This window comes from Nomascus leucogenys, chromosome 18, assembly GCF_006542625.1.
Source record: "Nomascus leucogenys isolate Asia chromosome 18, Asia_NLE_v1, whole genome shotgun sequence".
In the NCBI taxonomy this organism is placed as follows: Eukaryota; Metazoa; Chordata; class Mammalia; order Primates; family Hylobatidae; genus Nomascus; species Nomascus leucogenys.
In genome coordinates this window covers 21,384,936-21,406,664 of record NC_044398.1, presented here as the reverse complement: position 1 = coordinate 21,406,664, position 21,729 = coordinate 21,384,936, and the positions used below count along the sequence as shown (strand labels likewise).

Sequence of the window (21,729 nt, the reverse complement as noted above, 5' to 3'; positions counted from 1 at the left end):
ATCCCCAATGTGAGGGGCCACAGCCCCCTGCAGATAGAGCAATGGAAACTGGGGGTCGTCTTTTGAAACAACAGCTTCAACATACACAACTGTTCGCAACAAACCAGAACAAAGCAACACCTAATTATGCTGCTCAAAGCTTCAGAGCTTCAGCGATGTTCACAAAAAATAAACCTGTGAAAGCCAAGGTGCTAGCTGGTCCTGCAATGCATGAGACCCTGGGCCAGACACCTTCCTGCTTCTCCAGGCCACTCTCTACCCTTTCCCCCTGCTGCTGGCTGGGCTTTAGTCCAAGGGGCATGGAAATTGGAGGAAGAATGGAGGGAATTTATTCCTTCAGCTTCCTCCTGCAGGGTTACAGCAGGCTGGCCATCCCATCCCCAGACAAAGTCACTCCCTAGGTTCTAGGACTCCCTCCCCTCCCCACATCAGGCTTGAGCTGGAATGGCCTATTACTAGTTTTTAGATAGAATGCACAACCCCCTGGGGTTCCTACACCAGCTCTTAAAATATCCTCAAGGTTGCAGTGAGCCAAGATTGAGCCATTGCACTCCAGCCTGGGTGACAGAAAAAAAAAAAAAAAAAAAAAAAAAAAAAAAAAAACCAGACTGGGTGACACAAGCAAAACATTCCAAATCTCAAAAATAAAAAAAGGGGGGGGGGGGGGGGGGGGGGGGGGGGGGGGGGGGGGGGGGGGAGCGGGGGACAGAGAAAACTCTCTCAAAAAAAAAAAAAAAAAAAAAAAATAAAAAAAAGAAAATCCTCAAATTAGGCTGGGCACAGTGGCTCACACCTGTGATCCCAGCACTTTGGGAAGCTGAGGTGGGAGGATCACTTGAGCTCAGGAATTCGAGACCAGGCTGAGCAACATAGTAATACCCCATCTCTACGAAAAATTTTAAAAATACAGAAATTAGTGAGGCATGGTGGTGTGCACCTGTAATCCCAGCTACTCAGGAGGCTGAGGCTGGAAGATCGCTTGAGCCTAGGAGTTCAAGGCTGCAGTGAGCTATGATTGAGCCACTGCACTCCAGCCTGGGTGACAGAGCAATATCTTGTCTCAATAATCAATTTAAAAAATCCTCAAATTGCCTAAACTGAGTATGCCATTGCTTGTTAAGACTGACTAACAGAGACATCAATGAGGCTTACATTGAATACTCAAGTATTTATTATGCCCTTGAACCAATGGCTTTGACATGTTTTAAACAGGAACACTAAAAGACCCTCATCTTGACCCAGGCCATAGACCACCAGGTCATGAGGATCCCTCTTTGAAAACCCAGGCCAGACACGTTTGATCCCTTGCACAGGGAGGCCCTCTGGTCCCTCTGGAATGAAGCATTCATGGAAGGCCTGTCTTTCTGGGTTTTCCAGTCTGGTCAGTGGGCAGTTGTTCACCCACAGAACACAGGGGTCTGTGCACACTTGAGTCTTGGGCCTGAGGACTGACCATGCCAGGGGGACTTCCATTCCAGGGAGACCCCTTCAGGGTAAGGAGGGCTGAGCATTTGCTTGCATCTCGCTGTGAGCTGGAATGAGCACAGCTGGGAGGATGCAGAGAGCTTTGCATGGCTGGGTTTTGGCACTGGCTTTGTAATAACTCTAGGGCAAACACTGGCAGCATCTTTGAAGGCTAGAAAGAAGGTGGAATGTTAACCGTCAGCTGTGAAGGGAGTACCCCTGCTTTGTACTATTTCTTCAATTGTCTCAGGAGTGTTCTGTTAATGTGTCTGGAATATCTGCCTTGCACGGAATGGGCATGGACATGGCTCACTGGCATCTTGGGAGGGATGAGGCCTGAGTGTGCTCTGCTCTCTGTCCCCAAGCGAAACTCTAGGCCTTTCCTCCATGGCCCCCAGCCCTCCTGCATTCTCTCCTCATCTTCAAAGGCTCTAAAGCACCAATGTCCTCATGTCCTCCCTCCTAGATAAGGTGCACCAGGAGGGTAGAGCAGGCTGAGCCCAGTGTTAAGCCCAAGCACACATAAAAGGACATTACCACTCCCGTGGCCTCAGCCAGCTCCCTGGGCACAATCTTAGGCCCATAGAGGAGGGCCAGGGTGCTGAGGTAGCCGTTGCTGAGTCCCAGCAGGGAGCTGAGGAGTGCGGGGTACACATCGGACTGGAAGACCACAGTCTTCAGGTGGACGCGGGGCTGGTAGTTACAGAGCACGAAGAGGGGGATGAAGCAGGTCCGGAGGAGCACAAACCCCGGGAGCGCCTTGCTGTTGGGCCCTGGCACCTGGATCCAGGCGGTAAGCTGCCGGCCACACAGGTCAGCAAAGTTGTACAGGAGGAAGGTAGTGAGGGGGATGAAGAACTTGGTGGTCCACAGTGAGCCTGAGCCCTTGTTGAGGGACTCGATGTTGGTGCAGATAGCGGGGTAGATGAGGCTGGTGATGAAGAAGATGTAGGTGACACAGAAGCCCAGGCTGGCCGTCTTCTTCAGGATGGGGCGGAGAGGGGGCGTGTGGGAATCACTGAATCTGGAGGCCACCAAAGGGGCACTGCGGGAGTCCTGAGGAAGCTCCTCTTCACCAGAAAACACATGGGCCGCAAGAACAGGCCTCATGTAGTACCTGCGGGGAGGAGACAGGGCCACCATCAAGCAGGTTGCTTGGGATCTGAGTCAGCACAGCCAGGGGTGGGCACTCAGAACAGAACCTTCCGGCCCAGCATGGAGAGCCCAAGCCCTGTAGGCCCACAGCTCCAGCGTTCCCTGAGATGATGGATGCTGTCGCGGGGTGGCCAGGGGAAGGCCTGCACCATCCCTGGCCTGCTTGCCAGCACAGTGGCCATGCCATGAGCAGGGACAGAGGAAATCAGGACTGACCACTGCATGGTGAGTCTGGGCCCCTGTCCTGGCTTACCTGTTTTTGTTATATTTTAGGAGAGTAGAGGTAAAATAGTATTAAAAATGCAAATTTCTAAAATGATAAAAGGAATACACGCTTGATACAACAAACCCAAATAATACAGAAAATAAATGATATAGTATTAATAGAAAGGGGACTCTGACCTCTTCCCACTTCTGATTTCACTCCTTAGTGGTACTGGCCATTAACATTCTAGGCCGGGCATGATGGCTCACACCTATAATCCCAATACTTTGGGAGATAGAGGCAGAAGGATTGCTTGAGCCCAGGAGTTCAACATCAGCCTGCACAACCAAGTGAAACCCTGTCTCTACAAAAATGATGATAATAATAATAATTTTAAAATAAAATAAATTAGCCAGGCGTGGTGGTATATGCCCGTAGTCCCAGCTACTGGGGAGGCTGAGGCAGGAGGATTGCTTGAGCCCAGTTGTTCAATATAGTGAGCTATGATCACACTACCACACTCCAGCCTGGATAACAGAGTGAGACCCTGTCTCAACAAAACAAAACAAAACAGAAAAACCAATCTGGTACATACTGTTCCATGCACACACAAACAACACTCACACAGTTACATTTCTTAAGCAAGAGTGGGGTCAAGCCATACATATTGTAAAACTTTCTGCAACAGTGTAATGCCTAAATACAATATATGTAAATAATATATATAAATGCCTTATACTAACTGCCTAAATCATGCATAACTGTGAAACATAAATGAATACATAAAATTGCATAAAGAACAGTATCTTGTGGCCATCCTTCTACACAGGAACATGTGGCCTATATCTCCCTTATGTTACTCTACGATGGTTCACCAGATGGATGTACAATTTAACTGCTCCCCTACTGATGGACACTTAGGTTGCCTCGACTTTTCATTACTACAGACAATGTTGCAATGAATATCCCTACACATAAATCCTTGCACATGTATACTAGTATTTTGGTAGGACAGATTTCTAGAAGAGGAAATTGCTGGATTAAAAGGTTTATACCTTTAACGTTTTGATAGCTACTGATAAACTGCTCTCCTAATAGGTACTACCAGTTCAACTCTGCCCAGCACCATTTACCCACCCTAACTGAAGTAACTTGCCCTGTTCATCTCTACCAGAGCACCTGTTCAGTTCCTTCAAAAGAACTGACTACAATCTATAGTAATTGCATTGGTTTACTTGTTTATCATGTGTCTCCTTCGGTAGAAGACAGGTTCTTGTCACGCCTGTAATCCCAGCACTTTGGGAGGCCAAGGCGGGCGGGTCACTTGAGGTTAGGAGTTCAAGACCAGCCTGACCCAATGGTGAAACCCCACCTCTACTAAAAATACAAAAATTAGCCAGGCATGGTGGTTTGCGACTGTAGCCCCAGCTACTCAGGAGGCTGAGGCAGGAAAATCGCCTGAACCCGGGAGGTGGACATTGCAGTGAGCCAAGATCACGTCACTGCACTCCAGCCTAGGTGACACAGTAAGATTCCATCTCAAAAAAAAAAAAAAAAAAAAAAGAAGAAGAAGAAGACAGGTTCCTGGAGCAAGGACCACATTTGACTGTTTCCAGCTAAATCTTCAGGCACGGAGTAGCCCTTCAACACATAACTGTTGAAAGAACTGAGAAGTAGCCTATAGAAGTGTCTTCCATATCTTCAACACTGAATATCATCAATCTTTCCAACTTCTGCTACTCTGACCAATAAGAAAGCTTAGATCACCTTCCCTTACTGTGTGACCTTGCCTGAGCCACTCAACCTCTCTGGGTCCCAGGTATCTGAAAACCAGGAGACACAGCCTGACTGTATTAATGCAGCTCAAACAGAGGGAGTTGGTGTAGGGGTGTGTGTGTAAGCACTAACTTGGTTCTGGTTTCAGCCTTGTCTCTGCCTCCCTGTGTGATCTTGGGCCAGGCACACCCCTTTCTGGGCCTGCTTCCTCCTCTGTAAAATGGAGGTTTCAAACAGCCAAGAAGTTTTGAAGCCCCAGTCAGTCCTCCCACCCTGAGGACCTGCAGATAACACGCATGTGGGTGAGTGGGTGTGTGGGAGGGCCCCTCCCCAGAATCCAGAATCACTCTTGAGTGATGGTGAACGGGGTGCTTCAGCCAAGAACCCTGTCTGGTTTCACAATCGCTATCTAGGGAAAGGAATATTCTTACTTCCCCTCTATTCAGCGTCGTCAGGTCCTTGCCTTAAGTCTGCTCTCAGGAAATTCCCCACCAAGTTCCTCTGGTCACAGCTCTTCCTCCTAAGTTATTCCAAAATTTCCTGCGTCATCTCACTCTCCCAAATGTAGGACGGGCGAGCTTGCCTTTTCAGGAAGATTTAGTCCAAGCAGACCTGGAAGCACAGCTCTCTCCATGAGCCCCATCCTTAGAGAAGTGTCTATGAGCCCACAGATCCTGACCCTAGTTTTAATCAGCAAAGAAACAGAAGCTTCTGTCCAGGCACAGTGGCTCGTGCCTGTAATCAATCCCAGCGCTTTGGGAGGCTGAGGTGGGTGGATCACTTGAGGTCAGAAGTTTGAGACCAGCCTGGCCAACATGGTGAAACTCTGTCTCTACAAAAAAATACAAAAATTAGCTGGGGGTGGTGGCCCATGCCTGTTGTCCCAGCTGCTCGGGAGGCTAACTTGAGGATCACTTGAGCCCTGGAGATCAGGGCTGCAGTGAGCCGTGATTGCGCTACTGCATTCCAACCTGGGCAACAGAGTGAGACTCTGTCTCAAAAAAAAAAGAAAAAAAAAAGTAATAGAAGCGTCTTCAGGATAGCATGGTCCTGGGTGTTCTCTGTCTCACATGCTCAGCTGGAAGGGACTCTGGCCTGCCCAAATGAGACTAGGAACTAGGGTGACCAACCATCCTGGTTTGCCTGAAATTGTCCTGGTTTTAATACTTACAGTCCCTTGTCCTGGGAGCTCCTTTGGCTCTAGGCAAGCAAGGAAGGTTGGCTACCCTGCTGGAAACAGACCCACCCAAAGCACCAGAAACAGGACACGAGGAAACAGCACAAGGAGTGGGGCGACCCTCCTGTTCCTCTGTTCATTCAGTGGCTGGAGAATCACTTAATGCACAATGCTGAGGTGCCAGGCAGTGTACAGGATGCTGGGGGATGGAGAGCCAGCCAGGCCACAGGAAGCACAGGGACATCAGCCTGGAGCCACAGCTAGGCAATTTCTGATGACAGCCCTGAAGGGGCGGGGAGTGCTGGGCAGCCCAGGGGTCTGTAGGTGCCTGGGATACTGCATAGCTCAAGCAGATCAGCCCCCTCCTATCCTCAGAACCCTGAGGACTGCTGAAGTGGTGAAGAATCCTATAGCTGGGGAAAGTGGCTCACTCTCAGCCCAGGGGGAATCGCTGTTCTGCTGAAAGGCTGGGGGTTCTAGGGGTTAACAAAGTGACTCTCCTCATGAGGACAGGGAGAATGAATGATGAGATAAGGCCCTTGCAGTCGCAAGCCAGGGATGTAGCATGATCCGGTGGGGAGAGGCTACTCCAGAAACAGCTCCAGTCCTGCCTGTGACTCACCAGGTGAGTGACCTGGGGCATGCTTGTGAACTCTCCTAAGCCTCAGTTTCCCCAGCTCTCAAGTGAGAAAATACAATCACAACTGCACAGATTGTCATATATCATAAACAAAAATATACACATAAACTGCTTAGCTTTGTGCCACTGCAAAAAATAGCTTCCTGTGGAACAGGGCCGCATCAGGGGCAGATCTCTCCCCCGCTCTCGCACCTGGCACATCACTTAGCCTTCTCTTGGTCTCAGTTTCCTCACCTGTTAAATGGGGATAACTCCTGCCTTTCCTACATCAAATAAGATAGTGGATAGGAAAATGCTTTGAAAAGAATAAAACACAAGAGAAAGACAAGGGTTGTTTTTGTAAAAAGCAGCAGGCAGCAAGAAAGCAAAAGGAGGAACTGGAGACAGAAAGCAGGAGTAAGACTCGAGGCGAGAAAACAGGTCATAGAGGTGGAAAGAAGCCCCATAAGGCAGCAAGTTATCCAGGCACAAGTTTGGAGTCATCTTAAAATCCTGCCTGGCTCTACTACCTACTGGCTCTGAGATTCAGGCAAGTAATAATTTAACCTCTTTGTGCCAGGCACGGTGGCTCACGCCTGGAATCCTAGCACTTTGGGAGGCTGAGGCAGGAGGATCACTTGAGCATAGGAGTTCAAGACCAGCCTGGGCAACATAGTGAGACTCTGTCTCTATAAAAACTTTTTTTTTTTTTTTTTGAGATGGAGTCTTGCTCTGTCACCCAGGCTGGAGTGCAGGGGCACGATCTCGGCTCACTGCAAGCTCTGCCTCCCAGGTTCACACCATTCTCTTGCCTCAGCCCCTCGGGTAGCTGGGACTACAGGCGCCCGCCACCATGCCCAGCTAATTTTTTGTATTTTTAGTAGAGATGGGGTTTCACCGTGTTAGCCAGGATGGTCTTGATCTCCTGACCTGGTGATCCAACCTGCCTGGGCCTCCCAAAGTGCTGGGATTACGGGCGTGAGCCACCACGCCCGGCCTACAAAAACTTTAAAAAAAATAGCTGGGTGTGGTGGCACATCTGGAGTCCCAGCTATTTGGGAGGCTGAGGTGGAAGGACAGCTTGAGCCCAGGAGGTCAAGGCTGCAGCAAGCCACGATCACATCACTGCACTCCAGCCTGGCCTGCAGAGTGAAACCCTGCCTCTACTAAAACAACAGCAATTTAATCTCTCTGAACCCTGGTCTTCTAATCTGTGCATGGGAATAATAATAAATAATAATAGTACTGTACTCTAAGAGGAACAGGGGAGTGTGTTTGTTTTTTGTTTGTTTGTTTGTTTTTAGAGAGAGAGGGTCTTGCTGTCACCCAGGCTGGAATTGCAGTAGTGCAATCAGCTCACTGCAGCCTCCAACTCCTGGGCTCGAGCAGTCCTCCCACTTCAGCCTCCTGAGTAGCTGGGACTAGAGGCACATGCTGCCATGCCCAGCTAATTTTTTGTTTTTTGTAGAGACAGAGTCTCACTGTGTTGCCCAGAATGGGTCTTGAACTCCTGGGCTCAAGCGATCTACTGCCTTGGCCTCCCAAAGTGCTGCGATTACAGGTGTGCTCCACGGCGCCTGGATAGAGGTGTGAGCATTGAATGAGGTAGGACACATCAAGCTAGCAGGAACACAGTGCTGGAGTAAGGGGCTGTGTTTCACCAATGGTAACTATTATTCACCATGATTAAACTTGAGGCTCCAACTGCTTGGGTGTGGCACAGAGTCAGCCTCTCACATCCACCAGCCAGGCCAGTTTGTTGAGCAACTGCTTTGAGCCATAGCACCTAGACAAAGAAGCCAGCATAGAATCTGCTGAGAAAAAGAAGCAGGGCTGTAACTGGACACACAGGAAGGAGGCATGGACAGTGAGTGGCACCTTCACCTGGCATACTCCAGCCTGGACAGCAGCAGGTAGAGTCCCATGCAGAGCACGAGGAAGATGGTGGCCGTCAGGAAGAAGGCCAGGGCGCTGTCCCTCACGTCACTGGATGCAGCCAAGTCCACCAGTGAGGCCACGGCACTGACCGTCCCGCCCATGGCTCCTCCTGCGGAGAACAGAGGCCACGCAGAGATGGTGAGGGGTGGGCGAGGAGGAGGAGGAGGAGGAGTGGCTGCGGGCCCCCCCGCTTGGGTTTCACAAACCAAAATAAAAATTCCTCAGTGCGAAAAATGCCAAAGCTCCCTCAGTGTCCTGAAGCCTCAGAGACAGGGAGGGCCCAGCAGCCAAGCATTTCCAGCATTTCCTGAGTTTCTAAGGGGGTCATTTTCCCCTCTCTCTGCTGGACTTGTAAGAGGCTGCTGCCTGAGGTGGCATGTGGCCTTCAGGGGACCACTGCCTTTCCTGTTTCACCTCTGACCCTCAACTTCCATCTCTCTTTATTGCCCTTCTAGTGGGGGATGAAATTTTAGATTTAGGGGCACAAAGTGCCAGAGACCTCTGGATTTCCTCTTCTCTGCCCCTGGCCCAAAGTACCCACCAACCAAACTGGGAAGGAGGCTCAGGGACTGTCCTCACATAGGGTCCCCTGCTGCCCAGAGGCCACCCTTTCTGGGGGTGTCCTCACTGGCTATAAACCCCCACCATCGCCCACTCATGAGCTCACGGAACCTACTGTGTACCCCAAGGCGGCTGTGGCACCATGCACATGTGAACGCATGTGTAACACATACAACACTCCCACACACACAGTCACACACCTACACGCACACACAAGCACACAACCACCCCACCACATGGAATGTTCTCCTTGTCAATGGCTTTGACACACATTACCCGTGAGATGGTGTGGCTGCCAGACCTTTCACTGCTACCTAACAGAGGAGGCCACACGACCTACTTGGGTGCCAACGGGCCTAGGAGTCAGGCAGAAGACGTGTCACCTGGACTCTGCTACTTGCTAGCTGGGACCCTAGGGGTAACGTGGCTTCTCTGACTTTACAGTTTGCTCGCTTGTAGAATGGAAATAACAACCCCCACCCTGTGTGGTTGCTTTGAGGACTGACTGAGATGATGTTCAGAAAGGGCCTGGCACTCAGCAGACTTCAACAAACGCTATGCTCTGCCTTGCCACGACTACACCATTGCTTCTGGGAGGCAGCAGACATGTCTTTCTGTTCCTTCGAACCCTCACAGCCATGGGTCGTCTTCCTGTGCTGGCCACGAGTCAGAAGGTCTGTGTGCAGCATTGCTTGGGAATGCTGGCACCAGCGTGGGCAGATCATTTACTTTCTTCCCTGCCTGTGTTTATTTGCCTGGAAAGTGGGGCTAATACTTGCCCTGTTCATCACAGGTGACCGTAGTGAGGTGGAAACAGGATGATGAATGGAAAAGCACTGACAACAAGGCCAAGACCATCACCATCAATGCGGGAAGGGCCTGGTGTATGAGCCAGGTTGACTGGCGGGATGAACCTGCCCACTTCGGAGGATCAGAATGTCCATTCCTGAAGAGGCGGGAAGAAGGCTGGGTCCGTGTGGGCATGGCCTGCTCTGTCTCCATCAGGCAGCTCTCATGCAGCACCACTTTCCTGCCCACTATTGCATGAAGCAGAGGGGAAGAAGGACAGTCAGGCCCCATCCACCGTGGCATGCCATCACGGCTTCCCATGCTCTGCCTGTGGCCTCTGTGGCTCTACAGAGAATAGCCTTTGGCCCGATGGAGGATCCTTTCCCCAGCCTCTCCACCATAAGTTCTATTAGCCTGGGTAGTACTTGAGGGAGGGCAAAGGTATAAAAATTAGCACCGTAATTAGGAATGCAGACTCTAGAATCAAAACATCCGAGTCCAAACCTGGCTCTACTACTTCTAGTTGTGTGACCTTCAGCAAGTCCCTTAACCTCACCGTGCCTCTGTATCCTCATCTATACAATGGGGATGTTAATAATACCCACCTCGTAGGGCTGTGATGAAGATTAAAAAGATTATTACATGTGAAGCACTCAGAAGCCTGCCTGGCACAGAGAAGTGCCAAATACCACACAAATCCTTTCTGATTCTCAGTTAGGTGCTTGGCTATTTCTGTCCTTCCCACATCAAAGCAGCAACAATGGGTAAACCCTTTGCCAAGAGGATGCCCACTTCTGAGAAGCTGTAATCCCCGCCTAGACATTTTGTAAGAACTGGGGTTAAACTCAGTAAGACACTCCCTAGCCGCCCCAAGGAAGAGATCTTAACATCACTGCCTACTGATTTTCCTCTCTCTCTTTCCAACTTGTAGAGAATTTACAATATTATCATCAGCAACAAACCAGGCCTCCGGGAGCTCATCCTTCATGACTCTCTACTTTTATCTCATCAGTTATGGAAATACATGCAAATGAGGGGTTTAAAAAAACACCAGCACAAAACAAATGTATTGTTCCTCAGATGCCAACGCGTGCGGAATTCACAGACGGGCTGTGCTGGAAAAAAGCAAGTGGGGCTGGCGAGGTGGTCTTGCGGCCTCTGGAAGACTGGGACACCTTGATTTTCCAGGGTGTTGGGCACCCACAAGGGCCCAATACAGTGGTGACTATGGTTTAGACTCAGGGTCATTAATACTGGCATAGAAGTACTAAACTTCCCCACTTTTCTAAACAGACTTTCTGAAAAATCCACAGGAGACTCCCCATCCCTAGAAGATCACAGGTGGACAGATGAACCCGAGGACCGCTTGCCAATGTAAATGGTGAGTTTGGTCACTGGCTCCTGGAGAGGCTGCCAGCAAGGATGGAAGGAACTAAGGAAATAAGAGCCTCCTTCTGAGATGGTGGTGACAGAAGGGATTAAATCCCATGTCCAGTGGCCACTGCCTTCAGTCCAGAAATGCCCGTTTGAAAGCATTGCTGGTGCATGTTGCCTGCACCCAGGAAACTTAGCCACAAGTCCATTTTTATTTTATCTTAGGCCCAAGTGTTTCCCAGGATACAGCCAGAAGCCTAATCTGCTCTCAGAAATGGCAAACAGATTGAAGCTCACATCTAGACTCTGATCTGCTGAGAGTAACTGCCTCAAGTGCTGTGCTGAGAAGGATTTAGAAGCTCAGGATGAAAGATAGAGATCCACCAGTGATGTCTGGCACTGGCCCGAGTGGGGAAGGGACATACCCTTGTCAAAGTATTGTCATTCTGGCCACATGCTTCCTGGCGTTACTAACTAAGGGGCACAGCGCAGGTTCCTTGTGAAACTGCTGTCAGTGGGCAAATGTTTAGGGCTCTCCTCTGCACAACAGGGGCATGTGGAGGGGCAGACACAGCAGCAGAGCCTCCAGTCTTGCTCCCAGGGACTGTGGCCTCCTGGCAAAGCACCAATGGTTCCTGACCCGCTCCTTTTTACCTGGCTGGGTCATCTGGGTGAGAGACGTGTGTGTCTCCAGCTTAGAGAACAAAAGTGCCAAGGCCTCTGGAACAGGCTCATCAACATCAGCATCAAACATCAGCTAGAGGGGTTGGCCCACGTCGTGCACAGGCATACCCACGGGATACCAAAGCATGGGGGTGCTGGGGGTGAGAGTTTATTCACTGAGCCATCAGCTCCGAAGGGACCGGTGCTTGTTCATCTTTGCATCCCCAGGACATAGCAGGTCCTCTATAAAATCAGAAAGGAAGAAAAGATAGAAGGAAGGAAAGGAGACAAGAAGGGGAAAAAAGATAAGGAAAAGGAAAAATAGAAGAGGAATAGGAGAAGGAGGGAAGGAAAGGGAGGAAGGCTGGTTTCAGGAATTGCATTTTGTAGGCAGACCATGTTATCCAAAAATAGCTGCAACTCCGTCTCTCCTCCTGCCTACCTTCTCACGGTCATGGTGGGAGACTTTCATACTCTCCCAGAGGTGGGTCCATCTGTCTTGAGTCTGGGTGAGCTTATGGCTATGGTAGAACTGACCCTATGTGGCTTCTTTTGCTAAATCAGAAATAAAGCTTCTGCCTGGATCTCCTGAAATGCCGGCTTTTGCAACCCAGACACCATGCCATGAGGAAGTCAAAGTTGCCATTTGAGGTCCACATAGAGAGGAATGGCAGTCCCTGGCCCCAGCCCAGCCCTGGCTAAGCTTCCAGCCAGCAGCCACTATCAACACGCCAGCCAGGAGGGCGTGCCACCTGGAACTGGATCCTCTGGCTCCCTGTCAAGCTATGCTGTCTGATGCCATGGGGAGAAGAGCTACACCTGCAAACTCCTGTCCAAGCTGCAAATTTGTGAGTAGTAGAAATGACTGTTGTTGTTCTAAGCCACTAAGTTTTGGGGTAGCTTGTTCTACAACACTAGATGACTGAAACACAATCAGCACCCACGCCATTTCCTTTTCAGAAAAGGCCACCACATGATCATCTCTGGCTCCCTCCCATGACTCCTGGGTGGATGAACCTGGTCAGCTGCCCCGACCCCGGCTCTCACCTGATATCAGCGCCTGGGAGTTCCTCATAGGAAAGGAGCCGGTCATGCCGTAGATGCTGCTGCTGAAGACAGTGGAAGCGCCGCTGAGGATCACCATGCAGACAATGGTGACCGCAAAAAAGCCACAGGTCCAGGAGGAGGTGTCCACCTTCACCAGTGCGGTTATCACCATGAAGATGGCCAGGATGACCGTCAGTGACGCCAGAACACGGATGTGGACTGCAACCCTGGGGCGAGGATGCCAGAAGCAGTTAGACACCCCCTTCGGGGCTCCTGTGTGGGCTGGGGCTGGTGAGCCACCTTAAGGGAAGCAGGCGAACTTAGCGGTTAGGACTGTTCACTCTGCAGTCAAGAGGCCTGCACTCGAATCCTGCCTTCCCAGCTCCCTAGCTGTGTGGCCTTGGGTAAGGGACTCAGTTGCTCTGGTTTCAGCTTTTGAACTTGTACAATGGGGAGAGTTGATGCAACTCATGTGGGGGTGAGGCTGAAGAGGTGAGCAGTGTGGGGTGCAAGCGGCAGTGCCTGGCTCAGGGCCAGTGCTCAGTGGGTACTGCTGCTTTTCACCTTGCTGTGAGGTTCAAGGACACGAGGACACCAGGATGTTCAAGGCAAACCCCTGCTCTTCCTGCCACAGGGCTGAGCTCCTGCTGGCTTTGTCTAGTGTTTAAACAGAGCAGCCACCCACTGAGCTTCCTTTCCCCAAAACTTAGCAGGAGGTTTGGGGAGAAAGGGAAGAAGGGAAGAAAATCATCGTCATCATCATCATTATCATCATCGTCATAGCAAACACTCAAACAGTGTTTAATGCATACTTTTCTAGCACTCTTCTAGGCATTTTCTGTATGCCAGTGTGTTTGATTCTTACACCGGTTCTGTAAGACAGGTATTCCTACCTATCCCATGTATACAGATAAGGAAGCTGAGGTCAGAGAGGTTGAGGAACTAGCTCAAAGTCACTCAGCAATGAACTCCAGGAGGTCTGGCTCTGGTCAGTTCTCAGAATGATGCTCTACTGCCTCCCCTGGAGTGAGGAAATATGGATGGCACAGAAGCGGTGGCCAGGGCAGGGGCATCCTCCTGTGATGGCCTCAGTCATCATGGGGAGCAGGTGATGCCAAGTTAGTGCTGCCTGGGGCCAAGGGAACCCCCACACTCCCCAGCACCATGCCTGCACATGAGCCATGCACTCTTCCCAGCCCCCATAGTGGCCTGAGGAGAAAAGCAGGGAAGGAGTCTATCTGAGAAGCTGCACATTTTTATTCTAGGGAGCAAGAATATCATCTCAAGGGGCTGCTTAAATAATCAGATTAGACTAAGCTTTAAACCGGATTGGATGTGTAGTTAATTTTCCTGCTAACCAGTGGGAGGGGGCTGGGAGAAAAGCCAGATTACATACTTTTTTTTTATTAAAAAAAGAAAAACTTGAAAGGTAGAAAAAAAATACACACACACACACACACACACACACACACAAGTAGGTGTGAAATGATGAGCATGAAAAGCAAGAAAGGAATTTTTTCAAAGTGCTTTTGTGGCCCCAGGCTAATTTGAGTTTCCCTCTGGTACTCAGCTAATGGGAGAGCAGACGCTGTCACTGCTTTCTAAGGGGTGTGAGGAAGCCCAAGGAAGTGAAGGGACAGTTCAAGGTTGTGAAGTGAGTCTGTAGGGAGCTGGGATGAGAACCCAGGTGTGCTGAGCCCCAGCCCATCACTCAGTCTGTTAACGTGTGTACTCAGTGGTGTGGTCATTCTGCAAATGTGCATTGAGCAACTACTGTGTGTCCAGTTCTGTGCTGGGTGTCCAGGACATGGGACAGACCAGCAACAGATATGTCATCCCACTGTGGTAGGTGCTCCATCAGGAGGCCCCAGGGCATCATGCAGCACATCTGAGGGGCACAAAACCCACCCTGGGCATCGTGGAAGGCCATTTGGAGGCAATGTCTATGCTGGATGGTAACGACGAATGGGAGGATGTAAGTGCACGTGTCTTGGGAGAGAGAGCGAGGCATGTTCAGGGAGCTGCAAATGGACTCTGGCTGTAGTCAAGATGTGAGCAGAAGAGCACAGAGGTGATGCTGGGGAGAGGCATGGACTCATGTCCTGAAGGAGGGCGGGGTGTGGGGCCTTTGTCTGCCAGCACCACCCCCTGGGAGAACATTCCTTCGCCTAGTCATCCTGGGGAAGTGGTCAGCCAGGTTGCCCATACCCACACCCACACAGCCACAAACAACAGGCATGTGACGCAGCCTGGGGCAATCAGAGTGTTCCCTGCTCCTGGACCCTGGGGTTGAGTTAGGAATTAGCATGTGACCCACATAGGGTCATTAAGTCTTCCCTGGGACTGCTACATGGAAGCCATGGAGAGAAGCTCGCTGCTGAGACCGTGTCTGGGGCTGCTGGCTGCCATCTAGCCAGTTGTGTAGGGCGAGGCTAGACACGGAGGAAAAGCCATGCAGAGACACGCGGAGCCCAGGGGTGGTGCAGAGGAGATCCCCTAGATCCAATGATGCCTAAAGGTGGACCTGCCTTTAATTTTCACTTAAAGAAAGAGGACATCCTTTTTTGTGTCTCTGTTGTTGCTACTAAAAGTACCCACTAACATAAAGAGGTACATCAGGGTTTCAAGCTGGGAATGACATGGTCAGAAGCTACAGCAATGCTGCTGGTGTCCTGCCCATGTGCCCTCCCTTTTACAACTCCAGGAGTGATGTTACTTACCTGGGAGTGACAGGTAAGGAACACCTCCTAAGAGCAGCCTTCAACCAACGACTAGGGAAGTTGGTACATAAATACCCCAGCTCCCTCCTGCTCAGCCGTGCTCCACACTGGCTCTCTAAGATCCCCAGCAGGACTGTGTTCTTGTCCCTTCTGAAGGAGCTGACTTGATAAGGCATCCTCTGCTGACTGCCTTCCCTTTCCTGTCCCCATTCCGTACTCTCCCACCTTCACCTCCCAGATAAACTACTCGCATTTGAATCCTTGTTTCAGGGCCTGCTTATGGGGAACCTTGCATTAAGATGCCCATGAAGACCTCACACTAACACACATCTTCTCAAGGTCTGCAGGGGCTTTGGTCCGGACAGGAGCTGGTGGGCAGCCAGGTGGGCACCTGGACCCTTGGCGGCCCAGAGCGTCTATTGTAAGAGTACAGCAGGGGCCCTGGAGGCCAGCAGTCAAGACTTACCCCTGATGCTCGAGGTGGTCCTACACACTCAGCCCTGTCACACAGTGTCCCCACCCTCTCTTAGCAGCTGGAGCTGTCCTACCCACTCCCAAGATAAGGGCCAGCAGGGCATGGAGCCTGAATCAGGAGACCGGAGCCCTGTCCAGCCCTGTCATCCGCTCGCTGTGTAACCCCCGACAAATATTCAACCTCTCTGGGCCTCAGTCCCCTCATCTCTAAAAAGAAGAAGCTAGACCCGATGATATTAAGGTCCCTAACAGCTAATGATTCTAAATCTGAAAAAATTCAAGTGGAAAGAGAGGTTGGGAACAAATGCCAAGAAGTTTGAACCAGTTCCTTGGGGCAAGAAGGAGGCAAAGGCCAGGCTGGAAAGACAAGGCGCGCTGCAAAGGCAGAGCCCTGCCTTGTTCTCCCCCAGCACAGGCACAGGGCCTGGCAGGCACTGGGTAAATATTTGCTGGATGTACAAATTGACAAGCAAGGGAGATCAGTAGCACCCGGTGGTGGGGAGGTTTCATGCTGGTCTGAACCTCCCAGCGGCTGTCTGCTTCTTGATCCCTGCTGCCTCAGCATGGCAGGAAATCCAGCTGGAAACATCCGCCAGCCTCGGGAATGGCTTCTGCCTCTAACCGCCTCCTCACAGACACGGCCAGGAAAAAGTCCAGCAGGAATGGTGCAGCATCATGGGAGCCCTCCTGTGTGGCTGTTGCTACAAGGTAGTAAGTTCCTTGAACAGGAAGGTTGTTTTGCAGAGAGCTGAGGGACTGCTTACTCAGGCACCCCCAGGGCAGGAAAGTTGGGGAGGAATCAGAGAGGAGGAGGCCAATACCAAATGCATTCCAGAAACAATGCAGTGTGGAACGCTGCTCTGTCCCCTGCTCTGTCCCCCTACACGGCCCTTCACCCGCAAAGGTCTCCTTCCCGCCTGCTAATTATCTGCCGCATAAACCACTCTTGCCCAGAGCCTCCATCCCTGGGCTCTAGGGCTATTTTCAACATTCATCAAGCTTCATGAAAGGTGCCAGGTGCAAGCCTGGTCCACAGGCATGAACGGAGAACACTGGCTTCCCTCTCTGCTGCTTCCACCCAGGAAGGGAGAGTGGCCCAGGGGACAGTGGTGCTCTTAGGGTCTTAGGAAAGTCCTGACTTTCAGTTGCTCTAACATCTGGGGTTCTACTTGGAGACAGGGCATGACCAAGAGGACAGCTTCAAGACCAAGACCCTGGGGCAGGTCTCAGTCCTGTGAAGACTCTTGGAGAGGCTGCCTCCAGTACCCAGGTTGCCAGTCCCCCCACTCCCTGACTCGTGAGGGCTCAGGACCCCAGGGGACTGATTTCTTCATAAGTCTCCAAGATGTAAATCCTCCTCATAAGTATTTATGATGCTGCAGATTTAACATAATAAAACACTTGGCAATTTTGGATAAGCCAGTCGGGAAAGCCAGGGTTCTCCAGGAGGGGAGAAAAGAAGACTTTTCAATCTCGCACATTAAATAAAAAACAGCTTAGCCCCAGACCATCTTCCCACAGCCTGGAAACAGATGGAGGCCTCAGAGCATGTTCCTGCATTGCCCTTGCCCCTCTCCAAGAGCCCAGGAGGAGCAAGGGCAGGCCAGGGGTGGGCTAATTCCCTCTGAGAATGTCCTGTAACTGCTGAGCCATCTGCTGGGACCCAGTCTTGGAGGGCAGCTGGCCTGGGGGCCCACATCTCACTGGAGACAGACCCAGCCCTTCTTAACCACCCCCTTCCATCCCAGCAGCCTGAATCCTGGAGAGACAGGGCTCTCACTAGAAGGATCTTGGGAGTGGCTGTGGCTGCAGGGGCAGGGGTGGGTGCAAAGCTGGGGAACTAGGATGTAGGTGGCTCAGGGGTTCCAAGCACAGATGTAGGGTGAGAAGGTCCCAGTTCAAATCCTGACTCCTCCCTTTCATTCTAGCCGAGGCTGGAGTGCAGTGACGTGACCATAGCTCACTGAAGACTTGAACTCCTTGGCTCGAGCGATCCTCCTGCCTCAGACTACTGAGTAGCTGGGACTACACGCATGTGTCACCATGCCAGGCTAATTTTTTTAAATTTATTTTTGTAGAAACAGCATCTTGCTATAGTGCCCAGCGTGCTCTCAAACTCCTGGGTTCAAGCAATCCCCCTGGTTTGGCCTCCCAAAGTGCTGAGATTACAGGTTTCAGCCACTGCACTCCACCTGGCTCCATCCTTAATGGCCAGTCCCTTGGGCCAGTCACCTCCATGAGCCTGTTTTCCCATCTCAAAGCAGGGTCACAGCAGTTTCCCACTCTTAGGCTGCTGTGAGGGTTAAAAGAGATAATGCATCTGCAGGGTATAATGCTCAGAAGTGCTACTGTTATTGGATAGCATTCTCTCACAGCCCAGAGGCTGGACCTTCCCTGCCACTCCTGACCCATGGCCCGGGAGTGCTTTCAGCCTGCAGGACCTCCGGACCACTGAAGAGGCAACAGGCAGGCTCAGCTGTCCCGTGGTGCCCCTGTGGTCTCCTGACTTCCACCTGGAAAATGAGGCAATGTCACGGCCTCCCTCCTGGGTTGCAGTGCAGCCTAAGGGACATGACAAGGGGTGATTGAGGCATTACACTCTTGCTATAGTTCAGATGCTGGTTCTGGAACTGGAAGGAGCTGGGAGCTCTCTCTAGGCTATCTGGGCTGGACAACTAGCCCCATCCTCAGGGCTGGCTGAGTGAGTAGACAGAGAAAACCATGAGTGAGCCAAGGGTTCCCCCCACCACAGCTGTCTCCCCTCTTCCTCGCCTCCTGCTCCTGCCTGCACTGGCTCTCAACACACCCTCTCTCCTGCGAGGCGCAGCCAGGACCCCTGCTCTGCCATCCTCTACTCTCCTCCTGGGGTAGGGGTCTCCGCAGCCTGCACCCCCTCAGCTAGGACACTGAATATGGCCCTAGGAAGGCAGGAGTGAGGCTCGTGAAGGCCAGCTGGCTGGTGAGAGGGGCTGCAACGCCCCTCTCCTTCTCATTCTTCCAGACTGCACTTTGGTTTGGAGAAAGATGCAAATTCCACTGGGAGGTGAGATCTATGTCCCCTTGAAAAGAAGGGGGCTTTGTGACTGCCCAAACCAGTCAAGTGTGGCAAAAGTGACAGCACATGACTTCCGAGAGACCAGGTTGTAAAAACCACGCAGCCTCTCCCTTGTTCTCAGCCACTGGGTAAGCCATCCTATTACCCTGAGGCCGACATGTGAGACTACAAAGAGAGAAGAGACAGAGAGAGAGGGGATATGAATGGCTCCAGCTCCAGCTTCCATCTGACTGCAACTGCAGGAGACAGTACCACAGCTGGGCCTTGATAACCCCCAGAACATGAGAAGTACTCACGACTGCTATTGTTTTAAGCCACTTTGGGATCATATTATGTAACAGATAACTGCAATATCCCCATGGCATAATATGTTTGGAAAGACTGATCTATTCCGGCTCAGCATGTAAAAGACACTCGTGGTGCCCTCTCTCCTCCTGCACCCAGAGCAGACATCACGAATCAATCCCAGCACCCTCCCTGAAGCCAGACCTGCCTTAGAATCTTGTTCAGCTAGAGATCTGGCAGTCACTACAAATTGATTAGAAGTGGGCAAAACAGATTTGCCATCAGTGACCTCAGGTTTTAGTTGGCCATGGCGAACAGGAGCCCAGGTTTCTGGACCATAATGTAGCCATCGATATCATTTAGCGGCAGCTTAGAAAGCAGGCAAAGTAGCTAGGGCTATTGTCTTTGTAAACTCAAATTGAGAATTTGAGCCAGCAAGTCACCCACGGGGGGTCTATGGACATGCTAATTTGTCCAGCTAGCTCCTGAATAACTCCTTCCCAGGCACATCCAGATGGAGCCTCTCGTGGCCCTTACCATTGCAATGTCAGAACTTCCCTGGTGAGCCTTCTTGGGAGTGGTTGACACATGAGCTGGCATTACCAGCTTAGCAATGAACAGTCAGGTGACCCATTCTGGGCCACAGGACTTGCAGACTGACAGACAGGATCCCTGAGAAGAGAAGGGAGGAAAACCCCTGCATTCCCACACACTTCCCACTGGCTACTGCCACGATGTCACAGCGATGTCACAGCATGTGGCTGGAGAGTGAAAGCCCAGCTCCCTGGGGGCATCACCAGGGACCTGATCTGCCTTCTCACTGGTCATGCACAAATCTGAGCTGCTGCCTCCTACTTTGGTGACCACCACTTAAGTAGGCAGAAAAAAAGCAGCTGCAGGCAAGAGGGGAGTAGAGGAGGCAGGAGGCCAAGGCGGAGGCCTGAGAGAGGGAGGAGAGCCACCTACCTGTTGACAAGCAGGAAGTTGGCCACCAGGCACAGCATGGAGGGCACGGTGGAGGCAACGGCAAGGTAGCTCTCAAAGTAGTTCTGCAAGCACACAAGTGAGGAGGTGCTGCGGTCACTCAGGGATGGAGGTGAGCAGTCCCACCCGAGCAGAGACAGGGCCCCTCTCCGTGGGGCTTCTCCCCACTGTCTTCAGACACCCAGGAGCCGTGGGTGAGCCCACCTCCAAACAAGGCCCCACTCCATCTCCAGCCTAAGACCGCTCACTCAGCCACTCAACAAATAGCTGCCAATGTCAGCTGTACTAAGTACTAGAGGCATAGGAAGGATAAGATGTCATGCCTGTCCCCAGTGAGGCCCTTGGTGCTGTGCAGCCCACACTTCTGCCCATGGACTGAGGCCATGGGGACAGAACTCAATGTAGGTCTGAAAAGAAAAGTTTGCCCTATCAGCCTTCTTGGCCCATCAACAAAATGCAAGACTATCCATGTTTTTGTTTTTAAGTTTCTAGTAGAGACGAGGTCTTGCTATGTTGCCCAGGCTGGTCTCAAACTCCTGACCTCAAGTGATCCTCTTGCCTCGGCCCCACAAAGTGCTGGGATTACAGGTATGAGGCACCACTTGCTTGGGTTTTCTTGTGACCCAACCACATTCTCGCTTTCTTGCCACCAAGTGAGACCTCTTAGAAATACACCAGGCCCTGCTCCCTACAGGGAAACTCTGTTCTCACTCTGGATTTGCTCTCTTGATAGAGCAGCTACAGAAGGTTAAAGCCATTTGGGGAAGTAGCTCCTAGATTGCACAGAATGAGGAAAAAGGGCATTTTCCGGCAGCAGCTCAGGGGTGTGACAAAGAACTGTGCAAACACAGACAGATGAATTGCCTGATTATGATGTGCTGGAACTCACAGCTAAAGCAGCTGTGTGGCAGTTGTATGTGTCTGTGAAAACTCAAAGAATGTCCACTCATTAGGATGGACTGTACAGTGTGTGCATTATCTCTTAATATACCTATCTTTAAAAACAAAACAAGGCTGGGCATGGTGACTCATACTTGTAATCCCAGCATTTTGGGAGGCCAAGGTGGGAGGATGGCTTGAACCCAGGAGACCACCCTGGGCATAGTGAGACTCTGTCTCTACAAAAAATAAAAAAATTAGTCGGGCATGGTGGTGTGCACCTTAAGTCCCAGCTATGCAGAAGGCTGAGGCAGGGGGATTGCTGGAGCCCAGGAGTTCGAGGCTGCAATAAGTACACCACTGCACTTCAGCCTGGGCAACAGAGTGAGACCCCATCTCTAAAAAATAAAAGAAAGATGTCATCATGGGCCCCTTTGAGTCTGAAGCACAAGCCTTCCATAGTTCCCTTTGAAGCCTGCAGAGTGCTTTGTGGTCTTTGAAATCTGTACCCTGAATATAAGGCTGTGGTGGCCTTTGCAATTAAAATGATAATCGCAGCTAGTG

The 21,729-nt window shown here is 51.2% G+C and overlaps 1 protein-coding gene across 1 annotated transcript in view; it reads right to left on the bottom strand.

Annotated features, from left to right (window-relative positions):
- Positions 1–1,153: 1,153 nt before the first annotated feature.
- The window catches only part of SLC29A3 (solute carrier family 29 member 3), a 44,434-nt gene continuing 23,858 nt past the window's right edge, over positions 1,154–21,729 (bottom strand). Inside the window, exons 3-6 of the mRNA XM_030798633.1 lie at positions 20,269–20,351; positions 12,769–12,995; positions 8,281–8,443; positions 1,154–2,581 (exon numbers count right to left, since the gene is read on the bottom strand). Coding sequence (XP_030654493.1) covers positions 1,927–2,581; positions 8,281–8,443; positions 12,769–12,995; positions 20,269–20,351 — 1,128 coding nt within the window. The 3' untranslated portion in view covers positions 1,154–1,926. The remainder of the gene's footprint in view (positions 2,582–8,280; positions 8,444–12,768; positions 12,996–20,268; positions 20,352–21,729) is intronic.